At 33.3% G+C, this 14,050-nt stretch overlaps 1 protein-coding gene and 1 pseudogene across 2 annotated transcripts; both read left to right on the plus strand.

The window, feature by feature from the left end:
- The first annotated feature begins 361 nt into the window (after nt 1–361).
- LOC144850393 (uncharacterized) lies at nt 362–3,742 on the plus strand (annotated as a pseudogene).
- Nucleotides 3,743–6,589: 2,847 nt separating this feature from the next.
- LOC144850148 (uncharacterized) lies at nt 6,590–8,801 on the plus strand. 2 transcript variants are annotated; one of them, XM_078707364.1, is made up of 5 exons: nt 6,590–6,918; nt 7,212–7,349; nt 7,552–7,746; nt 7,981–8,039; nt 8,595–8,801. In XM_078707364.1, the coding sequence occupies exons 1-5, from the start codon at nt 6,781–6,783 to the stop codon at nt 8,752–8,754; spliced, it is 690 nt and encodes a 229-aa protein (XP_078563490.1). In that variant the 5' UTR covers nt 6,590–6,780; the 3' UTR covers nt 8,755–8,801. The 2 variants fall into 2 exon arrangements, with proteins under 2 accessions (XP_078563490.1, XP_078563491.1); XM_078707365.1 differs by having other exon boundaries at nt 6,834–7,109.
- Nucleotides 8,802–14,050: the final 5,249 nt, after the last annotated feature.

A 14,050-nucleotide genomic window follows, 5' to 3' on the forward strand; every position in this document is an offset into this window, starting at 1 on the left:
TTTTTGCAATTTATTAAAATATCATGTTTTTCTTAAATATTACTACGCACAGAGGTGGGAATAATGCACTGCAGTGAAAGGGTTAATAATAATAATGCCTACTACCAGTCACAAACAGACAGTGCACTTCCCTTAACTCATTTAAGACTCAACTCAAGAAATTCCTTTTCCAACAAGCTTTTCATTAATTTAACATTTCCTGCTTTTATTTTTGATGTAAAGCGCATTGAGAAATTGCTTATATGCGCTATATAAGAACAGACTATTATTATTATTTATAATACTAATAGATTTTTTAACGGTCTAATTTTATGTATTGGAAATGAATAAAATGAATCAAATTATTGTTGTCTAGGTCACTATGTGTGGTAATCAATAATAACGTTTCGGGTCGACGGCGGCAACAAAATACTAGGGTATGTACGTACAACCCTGAGTCGTGCGCATCGGAATCCAACAAGATTACCACGACTATCCCCGATGAATTGTGCGTCGGGAGCTGTCGAACACGCTAGATTTGTTAAGACCGGTTCAATAATAAAGTAAACAGAAAGATGCATTTATTGTATGGGCCTATATTATACAAAACAATTATTAACGAAAGCAAGTTCAGGCAATTAGCTAGTTTCTCAATTAAATTAGGGTAAGTTCATCCGCACACTTTACATCTGGAACATTGTTGAAGTTTAATTTATAATACAATTAAACATTATAAATAATTATTATTTAGGTGATAATGATGAAGTTGGAAGTGTAGAACAAGACTCTGGAAATATATTAGATGTATCCAGTGGTAAGTGGTTATAACTTTTTTTAAATGTACAATACAACCACCGGGCCGGATCCAAGGAATTTTTAGTGAGAACTGTTGAGCGAACTGTTGAGCTACCATTAGTCTGGAAATTAACCATTTCGGTAGAATACTATGAAGCAATAGTTAACGATCCAGCAATTCTAAGCAGAATAGAAGACGTATTCATGGATTTCCAGGCAATGTCTCATTCCGATGTACCCAATCAGGAAAGATGCGCAAATTGACGAAGGTGTCTGGCCATAATATGGATACATCTAAAACTGAAGTTATGAAATCTTGAGCAAATTGCTCTAGCTGTATTAGTTATCCCACACAGTAATGCAGCAGAAGAAAGAGTATTTTCAATTTATTATCTTCTCATTTAAAAATGAAGGAGTGGCTTAATGATGCACCTGGCGATAACATGCAATTCGTGCCAGCATTAATTGATTAAGCTGACTTTCTATTCATCTACCAATCCGAGTTTCAAAGGCAACTATTGAATGAAGTTTGCTTGTTAGAAGCCACATACAGAACAACGCGGTACACTATGCCTCTATTTTCATCTGTGTGAAAACAAATGTAGGATATAGTGTTGTTGCAACTTTTTCTACAATACTTGAAGATCAGCTCACCATTGCAAAGGCACTTTCTATAATAAAAGAGTGGAATCTTCAGTGGAATCCTCCTTTTTTCATGGTAGACAACAGTGAAGCAGAAATAAAGGCAATTGAGAAGACATTTAAAGTAATACGTTGTAAAGTTTGCGGTACACCATGTGCAAGTTTCTCGACGTTTCAAACAATATCAAAATCGAATCAAATTATAAGATGTTCATAATGTACTGCCACAGTTAACAAAGACAATATAACAAATAGTTAAAGCACTCTTACTTAACTTATTATTCATGTTTTGGTTTTTTTTATAATGCACAATTTACTTGTGTCTCAATCGATTAGCAATCAATACTAATAATGGCATCGAAAGGCAGAACCGTACTCTTACATACTGGAATGTTACAGACGGTGATCAAACGTTTTTTGCCGGAAATGCACCGAAGGTAAATGTAGGTCTATTCCTAGCAAATGAAGTGATATCATAAAAATAATGTAATAGCACTATAACAATAACAATAATACGAATATAAATTGTAAGACATTTCTTATAACCCTGTAGGTACATCAGAAGTAATATCACGGCGTAATCCGAGTATCGACAATACAGCTCAATTCTACCAAACTTTCTAAAGAATCGACCAAAACAACTTGTTGATCACTGTCGAAAACGGTTGCCAGTTAAAGATGAGATGCAGGCTGCCATAAGTGAAACCGAAAATGGTTCCTTCAAAGTACCCAGCTTCACTTCATCTACTGCAGATTATATTGTAAAGCCTTGGTAATCATGATACTACAATATGCTGTCGTTTTAGTGTTATGATTGGATACACACTGGCCATGCAAACACCTCCTTGCAGTTATGCTGTTAGTTACACACGGAAAGTACATGGGAAAATCTACCAGAGTACTACCGGAATCATCCACTGTTTACGCTGGATGAAGAGTGTGGCAGCATTCCAGAAATTGAAGACAACATGGATATAGGTGACTCAAATGTCAGAGAAATTATCTCTCCTCCTGAAGAAAGTTTAAGTATTAATGACATTAAACTGTCGGACAAAATCCGAAGAGAAACTGACAAAATTCGCTTCATGTCGTATCTCAACATTCCAGTAGATATCCTCATCACAGTGACACAAACGCTTGAAGAGATACGTAAGAGTATGTGGGCTACAGTACCTAAAGAAAGTGGTCTCCCGTCTTGCAAGAAAACCCAACCGTTATAAATACAGAAAGGTTGCCATTTGGGATAAGCAGTGGCACCAGGACCGGTAAATATTATTAGTTATGGAGGAATATATATATATTTCCTTCATGGTAACCAGGATACTGAGATCAAATGGTTTATCTGTGGCTGCTTCCCGCGGAGAATATGTAAATATTACCGTACTGTTACGAGCTTGACAAGGTGAGCTCAGTGTCCTGTTGTTAGATTGCCTTGGTTTATCTAATATTAAAAGCATTTTTCATTTTTATCTCCATATTAATAATTATCTTTATGTATTTTTTTAAGTGTTTAATTATAGACCATAACATAATTCATGCAACATTATGATTAAGAGTGTCAAATGCTTAATGCAAATCAATAAATTGGAAGGTGGAAAGTGCTACTATTGATGTTGATTTTTATGCAAAACATTTAAAATAGTCCTACTAAATAAAACAATATAAATCAACTGTCTTGTATATGCATGGTTGATTTTACATTTGTTAATGAAATATATTTTATTTATTTGAGATATTAGATGATGTTTTCTAAATAATGTTTCACAATTTAATAAATGTCGGAATTCTTTAAAACTACTTTTCAATTAGACCTTTTTTCAAAGTGTTTTATAGTAAAATGATCGCAGAGAATACCCCTTTCAAAACGGTGCATTTAAAACGAGAACATTACTGTATGTACACACAGAAAACGCTTAAGTTGATGCACAAAGAAAGGCAAATAAAATTATGGATGAAGAGTAAAAAAATCAAAACCAATGGAAACTAGAAAGTATCCATAAAAAAAAGGCAAGATATTGCAAGAAAGAAAGCAAAGATAGAAGAACAAAAAGTCCAAAGAAATAAAGAAAAGAAAGTTGCAAAAAGCAAAACCAAATTCCAGCATCAACAGCATCTACATAGATGCAGAATCCAACCTCTACAAATAGCAGCACAGGAAAATCAACATACAAGTTCCATCAACATTTATGCAGAGTTAACAAATCATGTAAATAGGATTATAAATGATAGCACACCAAAACGCAGAAAAAAGGGTAACAGTTAAGTTTCTGAAAGACAACTCAAGGGTAATGTCTAACAAAAAAGATCAATGGTGTTCATGTAGCAAAACGGCATCTTCTATGTACACTAAAAAGTAAAGAAAAAGATTTCAAGTCTTTTACATTCTATAAGATGATACCCAAAAACATTAGATGTCTTTGCCTATCTCACCACCCCACATCTCACTATTCGTCTGCCACCTCTTTCGGACAGGTCTCAACCAAAATACCATAAGAACGTATCTAAGTGCCATTGCATTCATGCACAAAATTACCAACAATCCAGACCCTACTAACATACCATTGTTAACTATTGTCACAAGAGGTGCTGGGAAGCTATACAACGTTGCCAGCCGCCGCTGACGCCTTTACCCGGTTACCACTACCATAATGGAGAAGCTTCTCGCTCAACTCAAATTTATTAAGAGCAACGAATACGAAAGGAAACTTTATAAAGCTTTGTTCCTCACCTGTTACTACGCTTGTGCGAGGGCAAGTGAAATGGTACGGACCAATAATCCGGAACACGTTCTAAAACTTCGCGACATTACCATCTCACACACCAAGGTCACCTTCCAATTTAATTCATTCAAACACCACAAGGGCGATTCCCAACATTTCAGCATTAACAAAAAAGGAAACAGCATATTATGCCCGGTAAAAGCGTTACAGGATTACAATTCGATCAGGCCTACGACTCGGGGGAAATTTTTCATATTTCAAACTAGAGCTCCACTACTTAGGAAACATTTAAGTCATACATTAAAAGAAGCCGCGTTACACGCCAACTTAGACCACACCCGGTACAACACACACTCGTTCAGAATCGGAAGGGCCACGCAACTTAGGGACCTGGGCGCAGATGAACAAGAAATTAAAGCTACCGGAAGATGGAAAAGCGACGCATATAAACGGTATATCCGACCCCACTGCATAACCCTTAGTAAGGACTAATAAAAATGTAAATTTACATTATAACTCACTTACATCCATGCGACTATTTACGTTTTTTTTTTTTTTTCTCTTTCAGTATTGTTTATTGGCGATATGTTAGTACAACTTTGCTCCCATTGCAGTGCACGGTAGTGGAGCCCTCGGATTAGCCTTGGGTGGAAGGTGCTGATGCTCAACATACTGCCATGAAGTATCTGCGTATACTTTCATGGGGAGCATCGTTGTATTAATGGTGATTTTTTTTTCTTTGGAGACTTTCCCGGGGAGTCCTGGTTGAACCATTTTAAAAAAAATCTCAGTTTCAAGTGGGTAAATGAACATTAATTCTTCCTTGTTTCCTGCACTTTGGTGGGCTGCTCTTGGCGGTGCCTTGGCACCTGCCGCGGGCTATTTTTCTCTGAGCATCCCTGTTGTGCTTACTTAGAATTGGAAAATTATTGCTATATATGACTTTTATGTGCAGTTTTACATGGGCGAATGTTCATTTACTAATAAACTATTTAAGCCAGAACTTATGTTGTATGCATCTTTATTTAGTATTCTATGAGTTTGTTAATCGTCGCTGTCTCCGAGTAGCAAAAATCAAGAATTGGGTTGTGAACACAATTCTATTTTGAGAACGGAGAGGGCGGGTTTTCGACCTCTTTGATCAAGCACGCTCTCTGTTAACACGATCACTTTAAGTTGAAGACAAATTTCCCTCCCTCCCGCCCAATATTTAGACACTTAATAAGGGCTATTTTTCTCTGAGCATCCCTGTTGTGCTTACTTAGAATTGGAAAATTATTGCTATATATAACTTATATTTGCTTATGACTTTTATGTGCAGTTTTACATGGGCGAATGTTCATTTACTAATAAACTATTTAAGCCAGAACTTATGTTGTATGCATCTTTATTTAGTATTCTATGAGTTTGTTAATCGTCGCTGTCTCCGAGTAGCAAAATTGCAACTAAACAACAAATTACTGTTTGATAGCTCTAATGAATCCATCTGTCCTTACAATAAGATTCCTAGTGTGAAGTGTGTCCACCGAGAATGTGATGCTTGTGGAAAAAGTATGCTGTAATGTTCGAGGCAATGTTAAACAATGCATTGGTCATCAAGTACCATCAGTGGGAAGGAATACGACTCGTAATATAAACAAACATGGAAAATGGTGAAAGATGGATACAGGCTCAGAAAAAATCCAACTCAAAGCTGTGATTTCTATGAAATCTACCAGCCAGCATTGACTTTTGTCTTGCTGTAATGGATTTCTCACAGAATATAACCATTCAATCAACAGCAAGATGAACTAGATTTGAACTCGTCGGACGAGTTAGTTATCCGCACGACAAACGCCAGGTGCAAATCATACGTAACTTACATTAGAATATTGCGCACGGAAAAAGATTATGCCATTATTAACCTGAATCAAATAATGTTAGTGATGAATTCTGTCTATATTGTCTCATATGCTATTATACAGTATACACAGTGCAACTGTATACATACTACATACAGTGTATTAGCATAGGTGAAATTACGAGCAACATTTCAATAGCTTCTATAATACGTTTTAATCATGACTATAACTTTAAATTCAAAGAAAAAAATATAGAAGACTAACAACGACTTTTACAATAGCAACAGGTGATCTTTTAATTGTAAAAATCACGTAATAAATGGTATTTACATTAGTTATATTTTTTAGTTGGTTTGCGTTTAAACGTGTAGTCAACAACTCTACTATTAGTAACTTTCCACTGTTTGGCTCTTAAATACGCAGGTAAACACCGTCCAGGGCAGTAACCCAGATGAACATACCATCAAAACAAGTCATTAAGGAGGTGTTATTAAGACAATCTGCTTGTAAACAAGTTACAGTATAAGGGTTGTTTACAGTAAAATGACAAAAACAGTGATAGAACCTGATTGGTTCATTTTAACTTTTCATAGTAGTGATTGGTGATAACCCAACCCCACCCAGTTTTTGGCCAAACAATATTTTTTTTTTAGTTCGTTTAAAGTTTCACAAAAGTAAGAAGTGTTTTCAATTAAAATGTTAAAAAAAATGTACATCGTGGAGAAATTTGAAAAACGAAAGAGGACAAAGGAGGGGTATTTTGGAGTGGGCATGATAATTGAAGAGGGGGGGGGGGGGGTAAAATGGTTATCAGTTGTTATGTAAATGATGTTGAGTCTCCAAGCATGAGCAAATTGATGACTTTGGAAACTGGTGTAAAGGTGATAATTACAGACGTAATTGGGGGAAATGATTGTTTGAGGTTAACAGCAAAATCTAAGGTAATGTTTTTAGTTCGTTATTATTTACTTGTTAAAATGACGTTGTTTAGTTTTGTTAACTGCGCATGGATATAGAAAATCTTGTAAATTGAAGACCTAGTCTAGGAGGCCTAGTCCTGGAGGCCTAGTCCTGGAAGAAATAATACAGAAGTTACAATATAGGCCTATACTATAGTATAAAACTTAATTGAGTTGAGTTTAGTCATATTATCAATACTTTAGATTTTAGATTTTAAATATTTCATGAGAATTTGTTAGGCCTAATTTCCGTTTTTTATTATTTGCGATTGTAGGTCATGACGAAAGTGGCAAACTTCAATGTTGACATGGGGATAATAAACAATTTTATCCGACCAGAAGTTGTGTCTCTATCGGAGGCGAAGGGTAGTCCACAGAAGAAACGAATTTCGGTGCAGGGATGTGTTGTTGAGGTAATTTTATATTTCATTTATTTATTTTTTTACATATTTATTGTTGAAATTGAGAATAATTCAGAATTTCGGATAATAATGCTGGGGTAAGTATTAGGAATTTTGTTGAAAAGTTGAAATGACAGTGTGATTGATAGTTTTGGGTTATGTAAAATTATGAAATGTTATTACCGTTGTTTCATTGCTGTAATTTTTATTTTAGATGGGAGAGTATGTATGTACTAATTTGTATAAGAGAAGATCGATAACGTTAGGAAATGGAGATATAAAGATGGAAGTAGTGCTGTGGGGTGAGGCGGCGGCACCCACCATTGACTTAGTGGCAAATGAGGTGATAATCAGTGCAGTTGTTGTGCAGGACAGACAACTAAGAAGTACGCCGTCGACGGTGGTAGAAGTAAGTTTTGTTTTGTTATAACTACTTTAAACTGAAATTCTATTTTTTTATATTGGAACGAAAAATGATTAATTATGATTTAATTTCCAGCTATTGTAAATGAATATCGAGTAGAAAGAATTGTATAATCGACATCGCTCTGTATTGTCAAACTCCATTTGTTTAACCAATTAGTAGTGTCATTTAAATTACTAATCAATATTAATTATATTTTATATTTGGTTTGTATTATAGGCGAATGGTATGGATAGCGTAGAGGGTGTGATTATCGCTGTTGGCGACACCAGTGATGGGTATGTAAAATTCTACATTATTGTATTGATGCTTGTACAGTGTTATTGAATGTTTTAAAAGGGAAATTGTGACATAACCGTATTTTTAAAAATAAACGCCCCGGGGTGTTATTTGTTAAGTGGTAGTTGCGCTCCCTCGATAGCCTGGTCAAAAAAAAAAAATAAAATCAGTGACTTCTGTTACAGTGGCGGACTCAAACGCTCACATTATCTTATCAGTTAAAAATTGACATGCACCCTCACATTTTGCTTCAAGGATGGATCCACATGGATGCACCACCCTGGCGCAAACGCGCTGGATCCGCCCTTGAACATGAAGTTTCATGTTTAAGATTATTACTATCGTTTTTTAATGTAAATCCACAAAAATATACAATAACTTTGAAAATGAAAATCAACATATTTGTGTTAACAAGTTATAAAAACTGTATATTTTTTTTTCATTAAAATTCACTTCACTTAACAGACATGGAATATTTTAGTATTAAATTTATAACACAACAATATTTGAATGCTATTTTGTAGTAATGCTGTTTAAATTTATTTTTATTTTAGATATCCAGTCGATATTTATTTGGAAACAGAAGAATTTTTAAAGCTTCCGGAAAGTACACATTTTGATATCAACCTTATCACTTTACCCTGCGGTGTAGAGTTTTCGGCCGACAGTTCGGGGCTTATATCAGAAATCAAAATGCTACATTTTGAGGACTAAATTGTGTAGGCCTACAGATTATATTTAGTTAATTAGTGTTAACTGTTTTGATAAACGACTAACAATGTCGAGTCGATAAAAAAATGGTAATAAACGTTTAATTAATATATATTTAAATTGTGTCATGTGAAATATGTTTATTGCTTTTTTTGTAAAAATAATGTAGATTACATCTGTACTGTATTTATTTTCATAAATACCCTCTTCTTCGCGTTCTTTATGAAACATTGTTTAGATAGCCGTCCTTTAATAGAGTTTTATAACATTTATACACACAATTGTAGGATATTTTAACATTATAGTTGTAGTCAAATTGTTGATTGCAGATGATTTATAAATTTGTACTGTATTATATTTATTAATTTCTTGTCAAGATGTATAAAATACAGTACTAAAAGTGTTTGTTTATTGTATCACGGTGAATGATATTCTATACGAAAATATTTGTATTGATTTATATTTCTTATACCAGAATATCGTGTATAGGAAAATAGGTTTTTTTTAATGAACTTTGAGGTAACGGTTCCCGGTGGTTCAAACAAAAATCTAGAGTTTCTCTGTAGAGATAGTTTGCGACATGAGCGATTCACGTCAGGCGCCGTACACCACCCCGCTTCATTTGCCATTTCAATGCCAAAACTTTGATATGAGATATTTTGCGCTGACGTAATTTTGCAGGCGCGTAAATTATTCAGCTCTAAAGTTTTAGCGTTGATGATAATTGTATGTATCGATGCAAAAAATTCTTAATTCAGTTTTTTTTTCTTTTCTTCCACGGCCGTTTAGCGAAGCTTTTACAGAATCTATCGAATGCAACCTCAATATTTGTAGGAAAGTTAAGTATGGGCCTGGATGCACCAAGAACATACATTATGATCTAATGTTCCATATAGAAATGCGTTTCATACATCAATTTCACTTGATAGATCCTGCTCAAGCATAGCCAATTCCTCCAGTCTAATAATCTGGAGAACAGGGCATGAGAAAAAAATATTTTATATCTTCTTTATTATATCTATGCCATCATCTCAGCTATTAACCAAAGATATAGCGCTGGAATATGAAATCTTTGTCGGATGTGCGTTTCAGTCCAGACGTTGGCGGTGTCTTTTTTATTTTCTATTGACGCGTGCGTTTTTGAAAGTTTATACAAGCCCAAATTAATAAATTATTATTTCACAGGCTAGGCTAGTAATAACGAATGTTGATTAAATTACCCTAAAGCCACTTTAACATTTAATTATATTTCTGGTTATTATTTTACTTTTGCCTTTTATGATTTATGGAAAATACGTTTATTTACAGCGGTGCACTGTACTATTTGAGTCATAAAATACACAGTATAGGTCTATATAAATAATAAAGATTTCGTACAAGGCGCAAATGCAGTTTTGTACCCACCCTTAAAATCTTTAAATTGTTTCAATTACCATAACAATAGTTGATATTTTAAGATGACCTAAAAAGTAATATTTATGGATTTAAATGCAAGTGAGCGATTTGTAGAAAATATCTGAAAATTATAACTCTAGTCTTCCTATGTTGGTTTATTTTGGCGCTAACGGCCGCCCATAATCATGGACATGCGTGATTTGATTGGTAATCTCTTCTTCCTCGATCACATTTTAATAGATGTCACGCTAGGCTGAACAACACTCTCATGAATAATAAACAGTTAATTACGTCATACTATATATATACGAGGGTTAACAGCAAAACAATATTTAGAAGCTAAATACAGCAGTCTTTCAGAAGTGACGTCATTACAGCTATTTTGGGAGTCCCTGTATTTTTAATTAAATCAATGATAAAAACTATTTTTTTAAAGAAATTATTATGGAATTAGAGTTTTCCTAGTGGATATTGATGAATAATGATACATTAATGGCAAATAAAAATGTCAAATATTTGTATTGTTTTTTTTAAAATTAGAATTAAAGCACATTGAAATGAAAATTTTAAGACAGTAATAAACAAAAGAGGGTGCAACATTTAGTCCTGGAAACACATTTTAATTAATTGCAAATTTTATTCAAGTTTGTTGAAAAAAAAAATATATTATTATATATTATAGGCAATTATGATTTAGTCATTGTTTTTCCCGTACCCGGTTATGCCAGGTATATATGTGCATTTAATTGACATTTGTTTATACCTCCTGGCCTGTCCAGATACACGCAGTGAAAGGGTTAATTTTAGTAATGTTTTCATTACAGTGAATATAATTATTGCTGAACAATATTCTAAATTGTTTACTGTACTAAAATAGTTGCATGCGAATCTTACATTTTATTTTAACCCAACTTGAAATTTAGGCTAATTTAATGTGGCCCCACAGTTTGAATTGTGGAAATTGTTTCATTTATCAAGTGTAAACATTACAAAGAATGAATAATTAATTTGCACACATCAATTTAGTCAAAGTGTCAAATTGAGAATTTTTGTCAATTACGAATACATTCTTGTTTAGAACGTTATAACACCAGTGGTAACAAAAATACAGTAAATCCTTTATTTGCCACTGTTTTGGATTTTGTGGGGAAATGTTGGCAGCCTTTGGCTACAAAGCTAATTTGGTTAGTTATGACCATCTCCTCTGTAAACAATTTTTTTTATATTATAAATTTTTCTGAAGGTTGATCACATTTGTCCAAATTATGTGATAAAGCAATTTTTACCAATTTATATTTTAATTTTAGTTTTCTTGATAATCAAGATTTATTGGTACATAATATGACAACAATTTCGTTCCTCAACCTAGATGTTTAGTGTCTTTAACACGTTCACTGCCACGGCGTATTTATACGTCAAAAATTGCGTGTCGCTACTTGCCAAGACGTAATACTACGTCAAAATCGTAGCACTTTTGTATTGTATGTAGAATCGCTGTCAGTGGTGATTGGAACAGGAATTATCGCATGGCAGTTTATGAATGATGTACGTAAACGATAATCTAAAAATAAATGTCATATGTTTGTTTGTGTTTATTCCCTCATGCATTGAATATGGTTGATACGATGGCGCCCTCACACTCAATATAATCATCTCAAACATGTCATAAATTGCGCTAATAGTAAATAAAAATAATAATGCACGTGGACAATGACGTATGAGCGTGGACAATGACGTATATGAACAGTTTGACCGATTTTAGCGCGGAAAATCCCCGACGTATATTTACGTTCCTGGCAAAGTCAATAAAATTGTTGGACCATTGCCAGTGACGTATTTATACGTCTCAACGGTTTTTCCCGCCATCGTATTTTGAATGACATCATGATAGTCTGTGACCAGATGTTACACTTTCAAACTGTAATTTAATATGTAAACGGGACTTGGCACTGGGACAGAAATTACGGAAAATGCCTTGGCAGTCAATGTGTTAAGTGCCAGATCTTTTTGATATATATATTTTGGGCATGAAGTCTGAAAATAGAAAAAGAAAAAAGATAAAATTTATCAAAGTAGAGAAAACATTTGTACAATGCAAAGACCACCAAATTTTAAATGGACATAATCGAAAATCATTAATAAATATTGATTTTTTTTTGCCATATTAAGGTATCTTATTTATTCAAATAAATGCTCTGTAGTGTTTATTGTTCAAGGAGGCTTTTAGAGAGGCGTTTATTCAAGGAAGGCATTTATTTGAAGGTGGAGTTTAATTTTTTGGTGTGAAATGGGAATATATCCTCAAAATTACATCCCTTGATATGAAAACTACAATACAATTAATATCAAGACATGATAAAACAAATACATTACAAATTGTTAAAAATGCAAAATAAAGTTTACATCATTTAAAATCGGTAAAATCTACTACAGGTACCATGAAATGTGTTATACAGTATTTTGTGTATTATGAGTGTGCTGCCGATTAATCATTATTAATTTTACATGATACCTATGACAGGGCCTTATTAAAAAAAATACAATAGTTTTTGTAGTTTATTTTAACCTATAAAAAAAATTGGGTTATGTAAAAGATACCAACTAGAATCATATAGTTTGGACTACATTATTTTCAAGTTATGACTCACAACATAGTATGTTTCTTTGATCTATCATCTTTAACGACTAATGAGTTTAATTAAGCGATTAATTTCATAAACAATCACAAAGATTGTGAAGTGAATGATTATATCATGCGTATTATAATTACTAATACTATGCAAGAATTTTCTCTTATAAGTCATAGGGTAGAGAAAAAATATATATAACATTATTAATAATTTTTCTTTCTCTTTTATTGCAGAGTTTTGAAGAATTAATCCGCTGGGTCTCAGAAGAGACCCGGATCTCCGAAAGAGATCCTGCTCTCAGAAAGAGAGTACCAACGAGGATTAACCGAATAATGTATTACATATCAGCAACAACGAAAGCAAAATTTAAAGCAAAATCTCCACTGGATGATTTAAAACGAAATCTTAAATCTTTTTATAGACAGCAGTCTATTATCTATCTATCTATCTATCTATCTATATCTATCTATTTTCTATTATCTATAGAAAGTTTATCAAGACTTTTGCAGAACCAAAAAAGTTAGGCATAGTGAATATAAACATTAGTTGTCTCGAAACACAATTTGGAAAGATAAATATAAGTTTAGCAGGAAAAAAAACATATTTGTATAAAGTAATTACGAAGTAGAATACATCAATTGTATAGAATTTGAAAACAATTTCTGGATTTGATTGTCCATACATAATGGATACACAATTAATAACCTTTATTATTGGTATGTTGTTTTTAATGTTCTTCTTAATGTTATGGTGCTTTTTTTAGAATAATAAAGAAAATACAAATAAAGAGTACAATAATGTCAATACAGCTGGTAATGTTGATAGTGGTATTATAGATACAACAGAATTTGAAACAGTCATTGATGAAATCTTGGACCTACTTGATCAATGTTGTTTATCTAAGAATGTCAGAGACATGAGCACTATAAAACTGGAAAATGATGATACATGTAATGTCGATTGTGAAGTTATCAAAGATACAGCAGAATTTAAAGAAATAGTTGATGATATCCTAAACTTATTATCTTATGGTATAACGCTTGCCTCAGAGTTTAATAAATGTGTTCTATGTAGTATTGAAGTGAAAGCAGACGATACGTACATGTCATAATATTTCTGTTCTGATTCCCTGTGTTTAGATAAGGATGCTTTAGACTAGGTCTGCTTAATTTTATTAGCCAATCAAAATCGTATAATTTTGGAGGGAAACTTTGGAGGGAAAATGTTATCCTCCTCTGAAGCCCCTAATTTGCATGTCCAGTATAAGAGTAGAA

The sequence above is a fragment of the Antedon bifida genome, chromosome 8 (genome assembly GCF_963402885.1).
Source record: "Antedon bifida chromosome 8, ecAntBifi1.1, whole genome shotgun sequence".
NCBI classification, from domain to species: Eukaryota; Metazoa; Echinodermata; class Crinoidea; order Comatulida; family Antedonidae; genus Antedon; species Antedon bifida.